Source organism: Microtus oregoni, unplaced genomic scaffold (assembly GCF_018167655.1).
Source record: "Microtus oregoni isolate MIOR12 unplaced genomic scaffold, Mior012 000077F_ref0000221, whole genome shotgun sequence".
NCBI classification, from domain to species: Eukaryota; Metazoa; Chordata; class Mammalia; order Rodentia; family Cricetidae; genus Microtus; species Microtus oregoni.
The window spans coordinates 5,416,734-5,439,058 of NW_024544029.1; the positions used below are offsets into that span (position 1 = coordinate 5,416,734).

The window sequence follows — 22,325 nt, forward strand, 5'->3', positions numbered from 1 at the left end:
GTCAACCTAAATTCTCAACAGCCCACTTCAAATAAGAGCTGCACAGGATTCTCATATTCTCATTATCTTCTTCATATGTTACTTTTATTAGTCTCGAACAACAGTCAACAGACTAGAGTTCCTGGCCTATTATGGCCCATCTCCTGGATGTTTGTTTCATTTTGAAACAGGGTCTTTATGTATCTCAGGCTCACCTAGAACCTGGAAGCTGTCTCAGTCTTGTCAGTGCTGAGATTAAAAGTGTGCACCAGCAAACCAAGGTACAATGATTTTTCTTTTCTTTTGCTTTGTGAGGCAGGGTATCATGTCTTCCTGGCCAGGTGGGAACCTGCTATGCAGGTGAAGCTGGCCTTGAACTCCTGGTCCTCCTGAGTGCTAGGATTACAAGTGTGCACCATGCTGACTGACAGTCTGTTTCCACAAATACACTTATTGGGACCCAGCCAGGAGCAGTCCCATACAGTGTCTGTGGCCATGTCCATGCTGTCCAAGCAGAACTGAGTAGCTATGACAGACACTACGGGGTCTATAAAGCCTGAGATACCATCTGGTCCTTCATAGAAAGCCTCTACCAACCCAAGCTACAATAACTAAACCAACATTTAAATATTTGCTTGTGCCTGGAAGTAGTCTCATCTTATTTTTCATTCTGCACGGTAAGCCTGCAAAGCCGGTCCTCCCGCCATTCCCTTTAACAGGGAGGGCAGACATGGGTTAGCTGCTGGAAGTTGTAGAGCCAGAGCACAGACCCTGGCTGGTCTACCGCTGCTGGTTCTCAAACAAAAGGCTCTAAAAAGAGACTATAGAAAACATCCCAGAACTTTTAAGAAGGCTTAACTACCTAGGCTAGGAGCATCTATGCTTTGGGATTCAGAGTCAGCAGCTAGGTAAACAGGGAAAAGCATCCACACACACACCTGCTCCTGCCCCAACAAAAACCCCACAACCGCTACACTCCTTACTGCCCACCATGGAAAAGATTCTGCAAAAAGCCACTTGTTAGAGAAAGTACTTGAAATACAGTCCAACCAACTTTAAATAGAGAACAAAAAATAGAAAGGAGCTATTTTTACTTCTACAGTCAGATGATATAGGCAGGAAGGAAATCACATTAGCACACATGAGCTACTTTGTAAATATGCACAGGGAAAATGGTCTGAGGTGGCACACTGATCCTCAAAACATGATCCTATTGGTTTGAGGGACTTTTTTGTTTGTTTGTTGAAGTAGGATATGTATTTATTTATTTATTTATTGTAACAGGGGCCATATACAACTACAATTGTTATTATCTACCACTGGTTATTTTACTAATTAAACAAACAGCATAAATCACTCTAAGACACATAGTGTTTCCAAACTGTATTGTTAATAATTCAAATGTTAAAAAGAATGAATGTAAATTCTTACTTACAAGGGGAGGCACAAAGATTTAAGTATTTTTACTGTCTTTCTTGGACATGTTTCTGCTTTATGTTTTTCCTTTTTCTTTTTTTTTTTGTTTTTTTTTTGTTTTTCGAGACAAGGTTTCTCTATAACTTTGGAGCCTGCGCTGGAGCTAGCTCTTGTAGACCAGGCTGGCCTCGAACTCACAGAGATCTGCTTGCCTCTGACTCCCAAATGCTGGGATTAAAGACATGTGCCACCACCGCCCGGCTCTGCTTTATGTTTTTCAATGTAGCCAATTAAATAGAGAAAGATAATGTAAGCTAAAGAATAAAATCTGGGGGCAGGAGAGGTAGCTCAGAGGTTAAGAACACTGGCTGTTCTTCCAAAGGTTCTGAGTTCAATTCGCAGCAACCACATGGTGGCTCACAACCATCTATAATGAGATCTGGTGTCCTCTTTAAAATAAATTAAATAAATAAATAAATAAATAAATAAATCTGCCACGGAGAAATGCCAGGCATGCATCTAGGAAGAACCTGGAGACAGCACACATTTCCACTCAGCATGAGCTACAGCTTATCATGGTCAATCAAGGGCACACAATATAGAGCAAGTCTTCCAATGAAAATGGGGCCAGTTGACACACAGCCAAGAGCACAGCCCAATGGACACTGAAAACAAAGCCCACACAGATCTCTACCAAGCAATCAAGTAATGGGGCTGTGACGTTTGTCTCTGTCCCCTCAAGAACCATTCATCTAAGCCAACCCATTTTCTCTGGGCTCTAAAACCATGGCAATTATTTTGTTATAATTTGTCAGAAATAAAGCTAAAAGTTTTATTTACAATTTCAATAAGTATGCCCAACACATCATGCCATAGAAAAATGGATTTGTGGTAGAATAAACTTGGCTCAAATGTGTAACACATCTGCTTCAACTTGACAAGAGGCTATATTAAAAGGTGGAACAGAAGCCAGGTATGTTGACCCAAGTCCATCATTTCAGCACTCAGGAGGCTGAGGCAGGGGGACTGCTGTCAGTTTGAGGTCACCCTGGGCTACACAGTGAGACTGTCTCAAAGACAACAAACAAAGCGAGCAAGAAAGTTCCATGGCCAACGGTGCTGCCATCAAGCCTCACAACTGCATGACTAGAGCTCAATCCCCAAGACCCACATGGCGGAGAGAGAACTGACCCCTGCAAGTTGTCCTCTGACCTCCACATACTCTAGGGTGCAGACATTCAGGAACGCGGACGGACACGAACACAGACACGCGCATACACATATACTGAATGAATGAATGAATAAATGAACAAACGAACAAATAAATATAAAAAGAAATTGTAAAATGAAAATAGAGCCAAGCAGACTCCCTGGAAGCACCAAGTCCACCAGGGGAATATAAAAGTTTGGCAGCTCATCTTGATGAAATGGAAACATCACTCACTATGAACTTTTATTTGTTTGTTTGTTTGTTTTTATCAACTTTTATTTCTAGGTACTGCTTTGAGACAGGCTGGCTGCGGAGAGCTGTACAAAACTATGTATAGATAAAGTACTTTTGCTGAACATAAAATCAGATGTTCATTATAGAACATTTAGGGATTACCTAAGTGTAAGGAAGAAGATAAAAGTTATATTGATTCTCTTAAAACAAAAATTTATGACCTATCAAAATCAAACAATATTCAGTTTCATGCTCCTGGATAAAAAGTGACTCTTGGAGCAAAATTCTCCAGCACTAAGCTGAGTTATTGCTCTTTTGCTATAGGAATTAACAGATCAATGCGTCCTTGGGAGTGAGAGGGCACAACAGTATCCGGGGAGGTTACAGGGATGCTGGGGGTCAGTGCAAGCCACTTGCAGGTGCACTGGTTTATGAATGAAACTGGAACTATACGCCACTGGCCATATCAAGGATGGAGGGGTCTGAGGGCACGGGAGGGCAGAGAGCATAAGCTAACACTGCACAGGGAGGACAGAGAGCATAAGCTAACACTGCACAGGAGGGCAGAGAGCATAAGCTAACACTGCACAGGAGGGCAGAGAGCATAAGCTAACACTGTGCACAGGGAGGGCAGAGAGCATAAGCTAACACTGCACAGGGAGGGCAGAGAGCATAAGCTAACACTGCACTAACACTGCACAGGGAGGACAGAGAGCATAAGCTAACACTGCACTAACACTGCACAGGGAGGACAAAAAGCATAAGCTAACACTGCACAAGGAGGGCAGAGAGCATAAGCTAACACTGCACAGGGAGGGCAGAGAGCATAAGCTAACACTGCACAGGGAGGGCAGAGAGCATAAGCTAACACTGCACAGGGAGGGCAGAGAGCATAAGCTAACACTGCACAGGAGGGCAGAGAGCATAAGCTAACACTGCACACGGGAGGACAGAAAGCATAAGCTAACACTGCACAGGAGGGCAGAGAGCATAAGCTAACACTGCACACGGGAGGACAGAAAGCATAAGCTAACACTGCACAGGAGGGCAGAGAGCATAAGCTAACACTGCACAGGGAGGGCAGAGAGCATAAGCTAACACTGCACAGGAGGGCAGAGAGCATAAGCTAACACTGCACAAGGAGGGCAGAGAGCATAAGCTAACACTGTGCACAGGGAGGGCAGAGAGCATAAGCTAACACTGCACACGGGAGGACAGAGAGCATAAGCTAACACTGCACTAACACTGCACAGGGAGTACAGAGAGCATAAACTAACACTGCACTAACATTGCACAGGGAGGACAGAGAGCATAAGCTAACACTGCACAGGAGGGCAGAGAGCATAAGCTAACACTGCACACGGGAGGGCAGAGAGCATAAGCTAACACTGCACAGGAGGGCAGAGAGCATAAGCTAACACTGCACACGGGAGGGCAGAGAGCATAAGCTAACACTGCACACGGGAGGGCAGAGAGCATAAGCTAACACTGCACACGGGAGGACAGAGAGCATAAGCTAACACTGCACAGGAAGTCAGAGAGCATAAGCTAACACTGCATAGGGAGGGCAGAGAGCATAATCTAACAGTCTGAAGCCTCGAATGTGCAGGCAAGATGCTGACCAAAGGTGAATCAGATCTCAGAAATGACGTGGGGAGATACAAGTTTCCATGTTTGGGATAAGTGTGTAATTTTACTGCCATGGTAAAGAAAAAGCAAAGGCAGAATTCATTACATGTCGCAACATAATCAGATAATCTATAAGTTAAAACGAAAAACTTCAGGCCCTTCAGTCCAAAAAAAAAATCACTTTATATATTAAGAATTAGATGGGACTTAAAAGTCCCCTGTATACTGGATGAAGCACAAATGATATACATAAGAATTCTTTACCCTTTCACTGTTTAGTTTATAGAAAACAAAGGTATTTATAAAAATCAAAGTAATTTGAAAGGCATTAAGTCTATAGAAATGCTGGAACAGAAAATGTAGCTTCACTGTGAACACTGTGACGCTTCAGTTATGCGGAGTAGCCACTAGGGGTCACCATTAAATTTAAATGGTGATGGTAGGTTTGGTTACATGTGTTTTTTTGTTTTGTTTTTTAAAACAAGTTCTTCGAAGTATTCCTTTTAGACAATCAGCATGCATATAATGTACTACTCTTTCAGAAAGGTGCTGTGTCTTCTATCAGTCTGCTGTCTGAACACAGTGGCAAGGAGAGCTCAGAAAGGAACAGCATTTACTAGTAGAAAACAGCACACAGCTTTCCCACCCAGAAAAACTTGGGAAAGCCAGTTTGGTTCTTACCCTTTGGCTCTGCTATGGTTTCAGAACTAGTCACAGTTCTGGGAGTAGACACAGACAGTTCTGAGAGGAACCAAGGGACAAACACTTGCTTTTGCAAGGTGGCCAGAGTGACTGTGCTCCCAGTCTTGTGGTGCTGGCATCCAGGAGCCACAGCTAATGCGCATGGGTTAACCTGGCACACTTATTGACTTCATACACGTACACGATGCGTTCCGGCTACTGTCTCCCCTTACCCACCCCTGCCAACCCCACCTCAAGCTTTCACACCGTGGTATGTGCTAAAAGGAAAAGAACAAAGATCTCTGGACCCACATAATGGGGAATTAAACTTCTATGAGCTTCAGGAAAGACGAATGACAATTAAAACGGGACACTGTTGCAGGACCTGGCTGGGTGCAGAGAAGGGAAAGCCACCTTATTCCCACAGTGTGATGTTTGCAGCAGCCCAAAGAGGGAGCCCTGAAACAGACAAGAAGACTGGTGGAGCAAACCCAGCATGGCACAGGAAACAAGATGACGCTGGGAAAGAAAAGTGGGCTCAGTCATCCAAGTCCAGTGGGCTGGCTGACAGCGGGCAGCTCTTCAGCTTCCTTTTCTTTCCTTCTCACTCCCTCCTTTTTCTCTGTAATGAGACAGGATCAAAAGGCTATACACAGAGCAGGTTAGCCTTGATCACACACAGGCCTCCAACTCAGGATCCTCCTGCCTCAGCCTTCCAAGTACAGGCATCACAGGCTCCTTAACACACACCACTTTATCTCCAAAGGAACGGCACCTGGCAGATGCTATTAACAAATCAGGAGGTCGGTCACAGAGCTGCCTACTGAATGACCAGCTGTCACCCAAGCCCTTATGAAGGGTCACTGGTCTCTTTCTTGCCCTGCTCAAGATGGATGAAGGTGCCCAAGTCCTTCAGGGCCTATGCTGAGGTGCTAAGGCACCAGCGCTTACTGAAAGCCTCACATCTGGAGAAAGGCCTGTGAGTGGTGGGTTCCAAGCACAGGAAGTGAGTGGATTCTGGGAAGGAAGGGGGTCAGCAGTCCTGATCTACCGAGAATTAAGTGCCTGAACTGATCCTGACCCACAGATTTTCTGGGCCACAGGACACTAGGAAAGTGGCTGTGCCAGAGACTAAGGGAACACTTCCGGGAACTCCACCATGAGTCAAGAAGAATGGGCACCACCTTCAGGATGCATCAGAGGGCAGACGAGAAGCAGCTTGGCATCACAGGCCACAGTGAGACTGGCTTTCAGTAGCACCCAGTGAGGCTCTTCACTTTCAGATGTAGAGGCTGGACCACTTCTACTGCCGCCTAAGTCCCTGGGGCTCTTGGACAATTCAGAAGGAAAAAGAAGCCCTGAGAGGAAGGGACTAGACTTCCTTCTGATAAGATATATGGGGCAGATACAATGATGTGTGCCCAGTCATGGCAACTCCCATCCTACCCACGCCCTCACAAAGAGCACAGGCCCAGGCTGGGATCTGAAGCTGCAGTATCTCCACTATGCAGGAGGCCTTACCTGCAAAGGGGCTTGTAAGTCAAAACAAGACACAGGACAGAATGATTCCACAGCAGGTAGCTCCCACCTCTCAGGCATTCGCAAGCCTACTTCCTCACACTCCAAAACACTGCTCCTGGGCAGTGACTGCATCCCAGCAGCCTCTGAGTTTCTCTAGCACCCACTAAGAAAACTCACACAGTGCATAAAGTAACTGCCTTTGGTCTTTTATAGCAAGGTTCCTAACAATTTGTTTAAAACAAATTTGCTGGTCTCTTCACATCTACCAACAATAGCTGGTGGTTGGGAGAAAAAAAATGAAGATATCAATTTAAAGCTTAGGACACAGATTAAAGGTTATGACTAGAACTCCTACTTAATGGAGATAACGGCGCTTCAGTGGGTGACGCTCCCGTCTGTGACCCCAGTGCACTCCCACAGAGAGATGGGCAGTGGCAGGCTCTGGGGAAAGAAATCCTTAGAACCTGTGGGCCAACTAGCTTAGTGTAAGCTGTGGCAAATGACAATGGGAGGTGCTGTCTGGAGGTGGAAGGTGACACCCAAGGCTGTTCTTTGATCTTCTTATGTAGGCACCCACTCACAGGCATGTACATGTATCTGTGTGGGTGGGAAGGGTAGATGTGTGTGGGGGTATGTATTTCACATACACCCCCAAAGCAATACTGTCTACCAATGTCCACAAAGTTAAATGTTTTATGAAAAATGGACTGTGATTCTGTTTTCATATTCTTACAGGAAGCTGTTGGGGAAAATAGTACTCCTGACTCTTGGCAGTCGGGGGCGGTAGGGGCTAACCTGGAACTTCTCCTTTGTCTCCATAACAGTCCATAAACACTTGCACAGCCTTGAGGCAAGACCCAATGTAGAAGATCTTTGAGGAAAGGCCTGTAAAGCAAGCACTGCAGTACAGCTGCTTGTGACCGGGGTGTTCGGGAGCAACTGAACCCCGACAAAACAACAGCACCCACCTGAGCTTGACAAGGGAACTCTGTTCACTGTAGCTTATTCCTGGGTCACCACACAACCACATTCACAAACAAGTATGTCTTTTCCCTAAGAAGGCGGGGTGTGTGTGTGTGTGTGTGTGTGTGCGCGCGCGCGCGCGTGTGTGTGTGATCTACAGGCCAAGGAATGTGTACAATGTGAGTCAGCCTGGTCTACATAGTAAGTTCTAAGACAGCCAGGGCTATCTAGTAAAACGTTGGAAGGAAGGAAGGAAGGAAGGAAGGAAGGAAGGAAGGAAGGAAGGAAGGAAGGGCTCCCATCCTGACTGGGACACAGACACAATGAAATGGAGTTGACGGGAGAAGAAATCAGTAAAGAGAAAGCAAATACAAACCAGCATCAACACAGCAGACAGGAGCCTCTTGAACAAAGCCATCAAAAGCAGCTGTGGTGGCACAAACACGGGTCTGGGACCTAGGGGAACCACAGTCACACTGCAAACACAGTTCTAATTAATTCACTGCCTTTGACAGTGCTGGGAACTGAAGCCCAGCCCCACACAGGAAGAAAGCACTCCAGTACTAGACCACACCCCGGCAGCCTTTTATTTCAAGGCAAAGTTGCCTAAGTTGCCCAGACTGTTCTTGAACTCACTCTATAGACCAGGGAGGTTACACCTGCCTCAAGTTCTCAAGAGGGAATTACAGGACTATTTCACCAGACTAGACTTGGTCTCAGGAGCAATTTTAAACAGCAATGAGCTGAGGGAGGTTGTCAGCTTGGTAGTGAACAGCTCAGTTGAGGAGCCAAGAGAGGAGACCTTGTGCATTGTCTGTCTTCTGCTGTAAGGACCTCATACTCAGACCACCTCAGACTCCGGCTTCACCTGTCCCTACCTCACATGCCGAGATTACTGGCATGCGCCAGAACAGCCCAGCTCTTTCAAAGAGATCTTCAGAAACAAGTGAAAATCCACAACAATCCTAACAGAAGTATTGGGTGAAAGGCTGGAGTGGCTCAGAGGTTAAGAGCACAGGCGCTGCACTGGACCTCTGTCTAACCCAAGTTTGGTTCCCAACACCCATGTCCAGTGGTGTGTCACTACTGCCTGTGACTCCAGTTCTAGGGGGCCTGACACCCTCCTCTGATACTTTTTTCTCACACACATCCTCTTGGACACACAATATACATACAGAAAAACGCATAAATAATAAAAATTAAATATATTTTTAAAAAGAAAGAAAGAAAATTTTGGAATGAAGAATTCAGACTCAACATGACAGAATGACCACTCCCATTTATGCCTCCTCCTTCCAAAATGCCTATTAGAGGACAAGGGATCAACTTAGTTCAGTGGACAGGGAGGTCACAGAAAGAGAGCAGACAAGAGCTGACTACAAAAATACAGACGGAACTGACGTACTGACCTGAGCGAAAGCAAAAGCTGTGTAAGAAAGGGCATGTAATCACAGTAAACCACATGGTTTAGCTGTGCTGGTTCCATAATTACAAACACCTCGCTAACCAACAGAAAGACATACGCACATGCATACACACACGTGCGCGCACACATTCCCTTCCTTAATACTAAGCATAGCATAGGGTATGAGTTGGGAGGTGTGAACTGTGAAGGAAAGGAAAAGGGGAAAGGGGAGGGGAAAGGGGAGTGGAGGGGTGTGATATGCCTGTGGTCAGGAGGAGAGGTGACAGACACTGATCTTTGTTTCTCTAGCACTGGGGACTGACCTCAGCTTTGCTGTTACTGAGCTGTATCTCTAGCTCTCTTTCTTTCTTTTTAACACTATTTTAAAACAGGATCTTGGTAAACTGCCCACACTGGCTTTGAACTTGTAGCCCTCCTGCCTCCGCCTGCTGGGTAGGTATCTGGGACTCCAGGTTTGTATTACCAGGCTGAAACTAATCTTTTATAGAAGGAAATGAATAAATAATCCTCAAGCTGATTAAAGCTGAGAGAAAGTTAAAAAAAAAGAATACTATTTAGAATACAGAGTAACTGTTAAAACAATAAAAGTCTGGAAGACACTGGTCCCTATAGAAGGAGAGGCAGGGCACTAAGCATCTTTGTTGCTGGAGGCGTGTAATACCGATTATTTAAAACATATGAATTAATTCCATTTAAAAATAAAACTTGGGGCTGGAGAGATGGCTCAGAGGTTAAGAGCATTGCCTGCTCTTCCAAAGGTCCTGAGTTCAATTCCCAGCAACCACATGGTGGCTCACAACCATTTAAAATGGGGTCTGGTGCCCTCTTCTGGCCTGCAGACATACACACAGACATAATATTGTATACATAATAAATAAAAAAATATTTTAAAAAAATAAATAAAATAAAACTTGATGGGTAGTATCTCAGTAGAGGGCACCTGCATGGCATGTCCCATGACTTTGGTTTCACCCTTAGCATTACCATAAATAAGAGGAGGGAGGGATGTTAAGCCCTGTGCAGCGTCCAGGCCTGTAACCCCAGCACTCAGGACTGAAGAAGGATGGTGAGTGAGACAAACCCGGGACACAGAAGATCCTGAGCCAACAAATAAATAGAAAAATAAACTGAAAGCGGAAACGCTAATGCTTGTCTCAGGCAAGAATGAACAGACTTCAACAGTGTCCACAGATCTGAATGACAAGGTCACGCAGGTGGAGGAAAGATCCCTCCAGCGTGCAGAAGAGCCAGCCACTGCTTCTGACCTAACTAGATGTCTGCTGAGGAAACCCTTTCCGTTCAGCTCTGCAGATGGCTGCACATGGACCGGATGCGAGGTACCACACTACAAAGCAGGGACTCGAGAGAGATAAGCAGTTTCAAAAGTGTTTCTGAGAGACCTTAAGAGCCCAGCAGTTCAATCAGACACACAGTGCAGAGAATGTTCTCAAAATGTAGTTCACGGGGCTCTGTGGTAAAGGTGTCTATCTACTGTATTAACCTGGTGACCTGGGTTTGGGCCTTGAAACCCACATAAAGGTGGAAGAAGATGAGAACTCCATGAAGTTGTCCTCTGACCTCTACATGTATGCCGAGGCACACGCACCCACTCTCATATACGTAGTAACAGTATATTAAGTCTAGAGGAATACAATTCAGACAAGGCCAACAGACTATCTAGAACTCCTGTGTAGAGTGAGCCTATGTCAGAGCAAGCCAGTGGGCTCTAAGAGCAGCAAGAGACTCACAAAGACAGGGAGGGCACGCTGGCCTTGTCCAGCACTGCCGCCTTGGGGCCCCAACAGCACCCAGGGCACTGCCATTACGCAGTAAATATGCACTGCTGTTTGCCAGCACTGCCTGTGTAGCTGCAACAAATGCTCTCCTCTTAAAGCTGTCTGGACTATAGATACTTGTATGGAAAAATCCCTCAACTCAAAGATTAGACCACAGGTCAGCAGAGTGAAGCATCCCACACAAAACCTTTCATTGTCTTGTCACTCCAAAGACAGTCACTCTTGGCAAAGAGAGAATGATTCAGGAGTCAGAACACACACACACACACACACACACACACACACACACACACAGTCAGTTCTCCAGTTCACACCAGAAGGAGAGCTAGGCTCCTGGCCCTCCTGGAAGTGTTAACCGAGGCACCCCAGGAGCTGTGCTCTGGACTTTGGAAGCTCTGAGCACGGCGAGGTGCTCTGTAGGCCACTGGAGTAGGCACTGGTGGCTAGAGCGTATGGCTCCATCCAGGTAGGAGCTGAGAGCCAGGGGCCATGTCCACATTTCTCCTGCTGCTCAAAGTCAACGTGTTCAGGGCTTTGGATGAGACTGTATCTTCATAAAGATGGACCTGGCTCTTAGAAGACAGTATGACACCTAAATATCAGGTAGAGGTTGGGTTTGTTATAAGGAATAGCAGTTAGTGTGTTGTTGGGGACTCAAAAATGATTTGCCAGGATAATTTGGACAGGTCACCTTCCTGCCACATGGTGACTGTACAAACTAATTCCCAAGATTAAAATCAAGCTTAATATTAACCCAAACTGTCAGCACTTGATTTCCATGACTTATCTTCTAAACATGTTCTTCAGTCTTCTGTGACCTGCTATATTTAGACTGCTGAATTTTCCAATTTTAAAGATCATGTAGCATTTGAGAAAAGATCACATATATGTACACATATCACACACACACACACACACACACACACACACACACACACACACACAATGGCTGGTGAAGTGTGCAGAAGGATGGCTGAGAGCCTGGGAACTGAACTCAGATAGTGAGCACAGGCACGTAAGTTCTAACAATACCATGCTGCAGTGCTAACTTCCTATTATAAAAGGTACTTGTACTGAAGCAGCCACCTTTATAACAAGTCTCTGGGCACGGAGATGGCTCAACGGTTAAGAGCATTTGTGGGCCGGGCGATGGTGGCGCATGCCTTTAATCCCAGCACTTGGGAGTCAGAGGCAGGTGGATCTCTGTGAGTTCGAGACCAGCCTGGTCTACAGAGCTAGTTTCAGGACAGGCTCCAAAGCCACAGAGAAACCCTGCCTCAAAAAACAAAAAACAAAAAGCATTTGTGGTAGGTTTGATTCCCTGCACAAACATGGCAGCTCACAACCATCTGTAACTCAACTTGGAGGGGGATGTGATGCCCTCTGCATATATGACACTGCACACACAAGATGCACAAACATATAAACACGGGCAAAACTCACATAAACATAGAATAAAATAAATTTAACAGCAACAAGAAAAGCAGCATCAACATCGCTCTAGGGGTGAATAAAAAGAAGGCAATAAAAAGTCTGGAAGAAGTGGACACATTCTAGTGTCACTTTTAAAAAATAGAGCTAAATGTCGTTTTCAAAATCTACAGCTCTATGGGGTATAATACACAAAGAGGTAATGTCTTCTTATGATATAGAATATAAAGTACTGTATACAGTCTGTCCAACCCTCAAGCTATTCCTTCTGAGAAAGAGTTAAGAACAAAAGGAAGATCAAAAGAAATTGAGAGAATTTACTAGCAATATCCTCATTAAAGTACCTAATACTAACTATGCTCATAGGAAGAAAGACGACTTGAGAGGAGTAAGTATCGAAAGGAACGGAGAATAAATAATTAGTAAGTCCATAAAACAGTAGCAGCATATAACAGAGAGGCAGGCAAATACTAAAATGTAACAAGGAAATTGGTAGTAACCAACATTAAAGTATTCTAAAGTTCTTATATGAGGAAAGTTCCGATACTTAAAAATTATGTTTATATATATATATAATATGTATTATATATTTATAAATATATAAATTTAACTCCCCAAGTCAGGTCTTGCTGAGGTAGGCAAGTGCTCTAACAGGAGCGGCCTCCTAGCCTCAGAAGACAGTAACAGCCTTTAAAACTGTAAGGTCAGAGCCTGAGGGGAGGACAGCAAAGGGCTTCCCTGCAACATGAGTGAGAGCTGAAAGCCCTGCACACAATGCCATAGCCTGACCAAGGGACCGTCACACACAAAACACTAATAGATGAGCTTCAGAGACCAACTAAGGGCTAGGCACATCTTAACAGCTTCCCTTTGTACAGGCATGTTCTCTGAGCACAGTGACACTAAGAACCACTTCTCTTAGGAAAGAAGGCAGACAATCTAGGTGAACAATCAAGGAAATTCTGTAAAAGTTCATGAACCAACTTAACACAAACAAAAAATTACAAAAAGAACCTGAAAACAATAAATCAGAAAGTAAAGCATAGTCTCCAAAGAGGCAACAATACAGACAATTGGAGACACCCAAGAATGCAGTAAATAGCGCAATAAATCAGAAAACTTACAACACAAGTAGTTTCCTTGAAAAATTGAGTCTACCAAAATGGGCTTAAAGAGAAACCTAGAACCAAGGACATGGTCAGAACCAGTCAGTTCTCCAGCACGTGGGCCCAGGACTCAGGCTCAGACTGGCTGCCTTGAGGGCGAGTCCTCTACTCCTGGGCCATCCGGATAACCGTAGACAAAGCTCCTAAGGGTAATCTGTTGAACTCTGCTGTAGCTGGGACTTGAGGGAAGGGGGACCTAGATTCATTTTCTGTCCTGTGACATAACACCCTGACAAACTCAGAGGAAAACAGGTTTAAGTAAACTTACAAGTCCAGGGTACAGTCATCACTGTGGGGAAATGAAGGCAGGAACTTAAAATAGCTAATCAATGTCCAAAGTCAAGAGCATAGAGAGAATGAATGCATAAATGCCTCTAATACTTAGCTCAAGTTTTCTATATAATCCAGGACCCAAACCCAAAGAATGGTGTCACCCACAGTGAGCTGGCTCCTCCCACATCAAATGAAACAAGATAATCCCCAGACACACCCACAGGCCAGCCTGATGTAAGATGATCTCTCTATCACATTAACAGAATTGTGTATGTGTGTATGTGTATACGTGTGCACACGTGGTGTAGAGGTCAGATTGGAAATATAGCAAGGGCAGCACGCGAAAGTCATCAATATAATTAATTTGAAAAGGTTGAAATAGAAGTGACTTTCAATGGATTATATAAGGAGGCAGAGGCAGGTGGATCTCTACGAGTCTGAGGCTGGCCTGGTCTACATAGTGAGACTCAGTCTCAAAAAAGAGCAGAGCAGAGTACACAGTGGATCTATGGATGGGGCTCTAGAGAGGATCTGGCTTGTAGACTCACATTTGTGAGTTGCCAATATTCAAATGATAAAGCCACAGGTTTGGCTCAAATAATCTGGAGAGACAGTCCATTGGTTCTGAAAATTTGGTCAGCAGACCAGCACCCTAAGTAGTATCTGGAAATCTAACAGAAATGCACGTTTTCAGGTTCCACCCTAAACTTAGTAAATCAGAATCCAGACTGGGCCTGCAATCAATGTGCCTACAACCAAGAGACTGTGAGAAGTTAAAAAGCGTGAGCCTTGTTGTAAAAATTCCAACATTTCCCAGGTGTGATGGTGTACAACTTTAATCCCAGCACATGGGAGGCAGAGGCATCATGTGAGTTTAAAGCCAGCTCAGTCTACATATCAAATTCCAGGACAGCCAGCTACACAGAGAGATCTCGTCTCAAAAGGGAGAAAAGAAAACAAAACAAAAACCAAACAAAACCAAAAACAATATGAGGAACAAGAAATTAATATGCTTAAATAATCAATCCACCACAGATATGACTTGCCCACGGGCCAGCCTGATCTAGATAATCCCAGGTGATTCTAGACTGTGTCAATAAGAAGAATTCAGAAGTGACTCAGAGTACACCTTTAATTCCAGCACTCTAGAGGCAGGCAGATCTTTCTGAGTTTGAGGCCAGCCTGGTCTACAGAGCAAATTCTAGGACAGCCAGGACTACACAGAAAAATCCTGCCCCCTCCCCCAAAAAAAAGAGTGACTGAGAGGCAAGTGTGAACACTAACGAATCTAGTGGTGCCAGCTTCAGGTGCTGGAGTAGGCTGAGGGGTGAGCAGAAATAGTCTGAGCAGTTAGCCAGAGGATGGAGGGGGCGTGGCTACAGCAAAGGGAGAAACACGCAAGGACTGGCTGGAAGGGCGGTGCCTGCAGAGGCACAAGAGAAGCTCAGCTGCTGGTCTCAGCAGGAGCAGAATTTTATTACTGACAGTCAAAACTGCTCCACATGGTGGTCAGAAGAAGCAAGCAGGCCCATTTTCCTCGGTATTACTGCCTTTTAATGTCTCTTCTTTAAATTATTTTGTGTGTGTGTGTTTGTGTGTGTGTGTGTGTGTGTGTGTGTAGAGGTCTTTGGCCTGCTTGTATGTTTGCATACCATGTTCATTCAGAGGCCAGAAGAGTGTTGGATCCCCTGGAAGTGGAGTCACAGACCACTGTTAATGGTCACGTGGGTGCTGGGAATTGAACCTGAGTCCTGTGGAAGAGCCTCCACTTAATTACTGAGCCATCTCTCCCCCACTGTGTGGACTCCGTGTGCACCAGTCACAATGCCTTATCCAGGGTGACAAGGACACACACTCCCCCAGCTTCAGAAAGGGAGGAAGGAATATTTGGAATCCAAAGCACAGCCCTTCTACCTGGACAGATAGCCTTGTTAGGCAAAATGGAGGACTAAGAATGGGTGGGCCAGACGTAGGAAACAGAAATCTCTTGTCAGGAAGCTAACAGAGGTGTAAGGGAATGGGGGCCATCTGCAAGAGCAAGTCTCTGAAAGATGTGTGCACACTCCCGGTGTACTGCAGATAAAAACCTCACCAAGTAATCACCTACTTAGGATTGGGCTCTGCACAGAGGTCTGCCCATAGGGCACTACAGAGTTCTCACTGTGAATTCATATACTGGTTTCACACTGTGACTCAGGATCCCCTCTGTGTTGCTGGTTTACAGCAAATGTGAAGGAATCTAGACCCCTGCTCTCAAGCCTGCACGCCAAGCACTCTGTCCACTGAGCCGTTCCTCAGCCTCTCTTTCCATGTCTCTGGGCTTTCCGAGGACAGGCGAGGTTCTCGGCTAAGCAGCAGTCACGTAACACTTCCACCTTCCACTCATCAGATGCCATAGCAAACACCGACTTTTCCTTAGCTGTCACTGATTGATTTCCACCTCTCTTCTCTCAATTTATTTCCACGCCCATCTGTTCATAAGGTATTTTAAAATTGACTAGAGTTTTATAGGAAGGGACCATCGGCCTCTGTGTCTGTACATTCCACATCCATGAAGTCAACTAGCCTTGGACTGCAAATATTTTGGGGAAGAGGCTGTCCGTGCAGACTTTCCCTCCTGCCATCACTGTCTAAGCAACACAGTGTAGCAGCGATTTAGCCAGCATTCACATCATGGTCGGCATCAGAAGTGAGCGAGAAATAATTTAAAACACGGCAAGATGTGCACAGATTACAGTCAAACACAAACAGAATATGCCATTGTCCGGGAGAACCTTAGCATATGCAGATTTTAGTAACTAATGGGATCCTAGAGCCAGCCCCCTGCAGATACTGTGGGACAATGAAGGAAATCCTTGTTTATTATTCATTCAACAAATATTCACAGACTCTAACCATATACTACATTTAGTTGACAACCATGGGAGATACAAAACTTCATGGCATTTATAACTGAGCCATTAGCTTTACAAAGAACAAACTTACAGAAACCAATTTTGATTATAAAGGGAAACTAAAAATAAAAATGTTTTTTAGTAAGTTATGATTAAAGTGGCACGTAGCTATCAAAAGAAATGCCAGAGTACAAGTGACTTTAAGCTGGGTGTGGCGGTACACACCTTTAGTCCTAGCATTTAGGAGGCAGAGACAGCAGGTCTCTAGGCGGCCAGACTGCTGGCCTACACATTGAGTTCAGGCCAGCCAAGGCTACTTAATGAAACCTTGTCTTAAAAAAAAAATAAAAACCTCTTGGGGCTGGAGGCTCTGGGGCTAAGAGATCATGTTGATCTTGTGCACCTACAGAGGACCTGGGTCTGATTTCCAGCACCGATATGGCGGTTCACAAGGGTTTGTAACTCGGGGATCTGAAGTCCTCTTCTGATATCTGTGGGCACGAGGCACACTTGATGGTACACATACACTCAGGCATGAAAACATTCATATACATAAAATAACTAAATGTAAGTAAATCATTTTTAAAAATAAAATTATAACCCTATAGTGGGCTGGTATGATGGCTCCCCAAGCAAAAGTACTTGCCACCAAAACTGAAAACCCGGGGCTGGAGAGATGGCTCAGTGGTTAAGAGCATTGCCTGCTCTTCCAAGGGTCCTGAGTTCAATTCCCAGCAACCACATGGTGGCTCACAACCATCTGTAATGAGGTCTGGTGCCCTCTTCTGGCCTGCAGACATACACGCAGAAAGAATATTGTATACATAATAAATAAATAAATATTTAAGAAAAAAAAAAAAGACAAAACTGAAAACCCGAGTTCAGTCCTCAGGACGGAGGGCACCAACTCCCACAACTGTTCTCTGGCCACCATATACAGTCGTATGTCCCACACCTCGGAGGCAGGGAAGAGCAACTGGAGCTAAGCACAAAGGGCACTCTGGACTTCCACACATATAAGAAACTTGGCAATTTCTTCACATAAGTAGTAGTATCTAGGATGTAGATTGACTCTCAGGCATTTGGGGGTCCTGACTCTACATCTTCCTGCCTCCCAGCATCGGCACACCCTATAACAGGCATCTGTCTTCTCTCCCTCCTTGCTCTCCTTCTTTCTCTCTATCACTGCTAAAATTGTCATATGCTCAAGTTGCATATATATAAAATGCGGTTCTCCACAGCCTGAAATTTTCCATCTTTCACACACTACTACCCAAGCTCTAAGTAAATTATGTAGTGACCTCAGGTATCTTTAAAATGCCCAGCAGAGGGGCTGGAGAGATGGCTCAGTGGTTAAGAGCACTGCCTGATCTTCCAGAGGTTCTGAGTTCGGTTCCCAGCCACCACATGGTAACTCACAACCATCCATAACGAAATCTGGTGCCCTCTTCTAGCCTGCAGGCAGAACACCGTATACACAATAAATAAATAAATAAATAAATAAATAAATAAATAAATAAATAAATAGTTTTTATTTTTAAAAAAATGCCCAGCTGAGACTCTTTTCCTCTTATTTTGCCTGTTTCTCTTCCCTTAAGAGAAGGCGGAGGCGGGACAAACAAATGACATGTCTACTAAGACAGTATTTCTTTAGTGTAAGAACACTTAAAGATTTCTCATCCCATACCTTGGATCTGTGGGCTGTAAGGAGACAGAAGTTTGGACCTCTTCTTTTCATATCCTTTCTGTGTGATATCCCCTAAAATAGCAAGAAACAGAAATAGGTTATGCATTATCCTTATTTTGTGGTTAATCACTGTAAAAAAATAATAATTACAGTGTTACAGAAGTACCACATATAGAATAGAGTATTTAAATTGGTTTGTTTGACAAGACTTTGTAAAGTGTGGTTTCCCACAGACTTGTCCCTCATCAGCCTTGCACAGAAACTCGCTACATACAGCAACAGAGACTCCTTGGCATCCCTCAGCATCCTCACCTCCTTGGTATTTAAGATGCTCCAAAAATGGAATGGCACGCGATACCTGATCTGTGAAAGCGACTTTCCAAGGCCCTTTTGCTAACACCCGGGTCGGAACCTGAGGCTGGAGCTGCCACACCCTCTCCTTGATTCACTCGCCTGTATCATTCACGGCTGTTCCTCACAACAAAGTGAAGTGCACACACAGACAATCCACTGAGCTGCCCGCACGCCAAGAAGCAGGTGGATGGGCAGTGAGCAGGCTGAGTAGAAGAGGAACCTCACAGGCCCAAAAGGCCTTCAAGAGAAGAAAAATGCTTCAGAGCTGTGGCAAGAAACGCAGGTAGTGAAATACACACAGCACAAGAGCATTTTTCTAAAAAATAAATAAATAAATAAATAATGAAATTTTTTGAGCAGAGAAAGGTTTATATAAAATAAAGTTTTATATAAAACTCAATGCATAAAAACAGAAAAAGGGGGCTGGAGAGATGGCTCAGCGGTTAAGAGCATTGTCTGCTCTTCCAAAGGTCCTGAGTTCAATTCCCAGCAACCACATGGTGGCTCACAACCATCTGTAATGAGGTCTGGTGCCCTCTTCTGGCCTGCAGGCATACACACAGACAGAACATTGTATACATAATAAATAAATAAATATTTTAAAAAAATAAAAAATAAAAAAAAAACAGAAAAAGGTTTTAAGTAGCATAAAAGATAATTTAAGCATATAATTTTCCAGTATTTTGGTTTTGGTTTTTCAAGACAGGGTTTCTCTGTGTAGCAGTCCTGGCTGTCATGGAACTCACTCTGTAGACCAAGCTGGTCTCAAAATCCCATATGCCACCATCTCCTGGCCAGTTTTTTTCCCTTACAGACTTACTTACTCACTTACTTTGTGTGTGTGTGTGTGTGTGTGTGTGTGTGTGTGTGTGTGTGTGTGTGTAGAAGCCAGGAGGCTGTCGGATCCCAAAGGTTCTGGGCATTCACAGGAATGGGTACCAGGATCTGAACCCCAGTCCTCATGTTGCATAGCAAGTACTCCTAACCACAAAGCAATCTCTCTAACCCCTGCATGTGCAATTTTGAGACAGAAGCTTGCTATATAACATGGGTTAGTTGCAAAGTCACAATCTTCCAGTCTCAGCCCCAGTGCTGAGACTGCACCACCATACCTGACTCTAAGCACTCACGTTGGTAACATTTACTATTTATATGCCAACAGCTAGGGGAGAATCTGACAATAGAAAGCTGAAATCCAGGGTGATACATGTCTGCTGCAGCTGGCTAGCTTCAGCTACCATACCAGACAAATGCAGACTGCAGGAAGCACAGTGAAGACAGACAGCAAGGACAGGCAGTCTTGAGGTACCAGCCTGCTGCAGAGACACAAGTAGGAAAAGAAAAAATGAACGAAAGAGACTGTGAGCATGAACCAAGAGAGAGGAGGAAGACTGGGTTAGACTCCTTGACTGGTCATGGCTTGAGATGAAAGATAGTGCTACCTGCTGATAGGGAAATAGATGAGCTATGTTACTGATGGGATAAAGACACAAGAGATGAACTGTGTATGGATCTGTGGAACACATGGAGATGCCCCATCAACAGTGGGGGGCATATAGACCTAGAACTCAAAACCATATGAATTTGGAATCATCAGGATACTGATAAAAATAAGTTACATTATCTAAATTATCTAACAACTTCTATAAAAATTCTGATTTAACAACTTCACTTCTATGAATGTACCCAATATTATATTTACAATATTGTATTTATATGTGTACAAACAAAAAAAACAGTGAAAGAATGCCCCATTCTTGTGATGAGAATATTTACAATACTGTATTTATATGTGTACAAACAAAAAAACAGTGAAAGAATGCCCCATTCTTGTGATGAGAATCCTGGAAACAAGCCAGGTGCTTACCAGTGACTTTAAGTTAGCAACAGTGAGGTCCTGAAGTGGAGTGGGGGCGTGTGGCAAATGTCTAGGAACATTTTTGTCTCAGATGGAGAATGAGAGGTTGTGAGCACAAAGTGTAAGTGTGTGTGTGTGTGTGTGTGTGTGTGTGTGTGTACTCTGCAATGAACTGGACGCCACACAACACAGACCATCTAGCACAAATAGCAACAACGCTGAGGCTAAAAGGCCCTGATCTAGGGAAGACATAGGTATTCTAAACACAGTGGGAAAGAACAATGTCTAAAATTTGTTCCATGCAAACAGCAATAGCAGAACAGCAGGAACATGTGACCTAGTCTTATAAAACACAGACCTAGGCACATCTGCACACAGAGACATGTAAATCTAGAAGATCCGGAACCAAGTGAGTTCCTCTTACAGAGTGGACCTAAGGAAAAGCTTTACTTCATTCACTCACTCTGACCAAGTTTGATTTTGACAAAATAGGCTTGATTTATACTATCTTATTTTTCCCAATAAGCCAGATAGAGTGATGCACACCTATCATCTAAGCACTTGGGAGGCAGAGGGAAAGGATTCCTGCAAGGTCAAAGCCAGCCTGGTCTAAGTTCTAAGCTGGCAAGGGCTACACATTAAGTTCCTATCTCAAAAACAAACAAAACTTTTTTTCCATTAAGAAAGAATGAGGGAGGCTGGAAAGATGGCTCAATGGTTAAGTTCTCTACTCCTGTAGATAATTGTAGAGTTCTCAAAACCCACATACATGTAACTCCAACTCCAGGGGAATCCTACACTTCTGGCCTCTATGGGTATGTGTGCACATGTGTGCATATCACACAGACATGCATACAACATAATTTTTTTACAAGTCTATATATATTTGGTTTTTCAAGACAGGGTTTCTCTGTATCCTTGGAGTCTGTCCTAGAACTCACTCTGTAGACCAGACTGGCCTTAAATTCACAGAGCTCCTCCTGTCTCTGCCTCCCTAGTGCTGGGATTAAAGTCGTGCACCACCACTACCCGGCATTTATATATATTGGATTTTAGAGACAGGGTTTCTCCGTAGCTATTTTTTGGTTCCTGTCCTGGAACTTGTAGACCAGGCTGGCCTCGAACTCCCAGAGATCCGCCTGCCTCTGCCTCCCAAGTGCTGGGATTAAAGGCGTGCGCCACCACCACCTGGCTTTATTTATATTTTTGAAGACAGAGTGAGGACTAGTGAGATGGCTCCATGGATGAAAGCACTTGCTGCCAAACTGGATGACCCCAGTTCAATCCCTGCTACTCACAGGGAGGAGAGAACAAACACCCACAAGTTGCTCTCTGACATGCACATGTGAGCCCACACATACACACTCACATTACTAAAAGAAACAATCATACATGTATATTTGCTAGCATAAGACATCCAAATTAAATAATGGGGAAAGAACAAGACGTACCACACTTTGTACAGTGCATTTAAAATGTGACTTTTTCTTCTGTATTTATCTCTTCATCTTTGCAGAGCTGCGCTGGACCCCAGGACCTCATTCACGATAGCTAGTTCTCTGCCTCGACTAATGCATCAGTTTAGTTTCCTAATACTCTACAAAACCCACTATTTTCAGGAAATTTTAAATTTTCATTTGGATTACATACTGTACAAACTAAATCACAAGATTCATCTGCTTCTCTAACCCTTCTCTAATAAAATAGTAAAAATCAAAACTCTTCCCATAGGCCAATTCAAGAATTCGGGTAATCTCCAAGAATATGCACAATGAACAGAGGAAGAGGACTCTACTGCACAGGAAAC

The 22,325-nt window shown here is 44.3% G+C and overlaps 1 protein-coding gene across 5 annotated transcripts in view; it reads right to left on the minus strand.

Moving 5' to 3' along the window:
• The window catches only part of Dip2b (disco interacting protein 2 homolog B), a 186,819-nt gene that overhangs the window by 102,963 nt on the left and 61,531 nt on the right, over nt 1–22,325 (minus strand). For all 5 annotated transcript variants that reach the window (XM_041642505.1, XM_041642503.1, XM_041642501.1 and 2 more), the window contains exon 2: nt 18,307–18,378. In XM_041642505.1, coding sequence (XP_041498439.1) covers nt 18,307–18,378 — 72 coding nt within the window. The remainder of the gene's footprint in view (nt 1–18,306; nt 18,379–22,325) is intronic.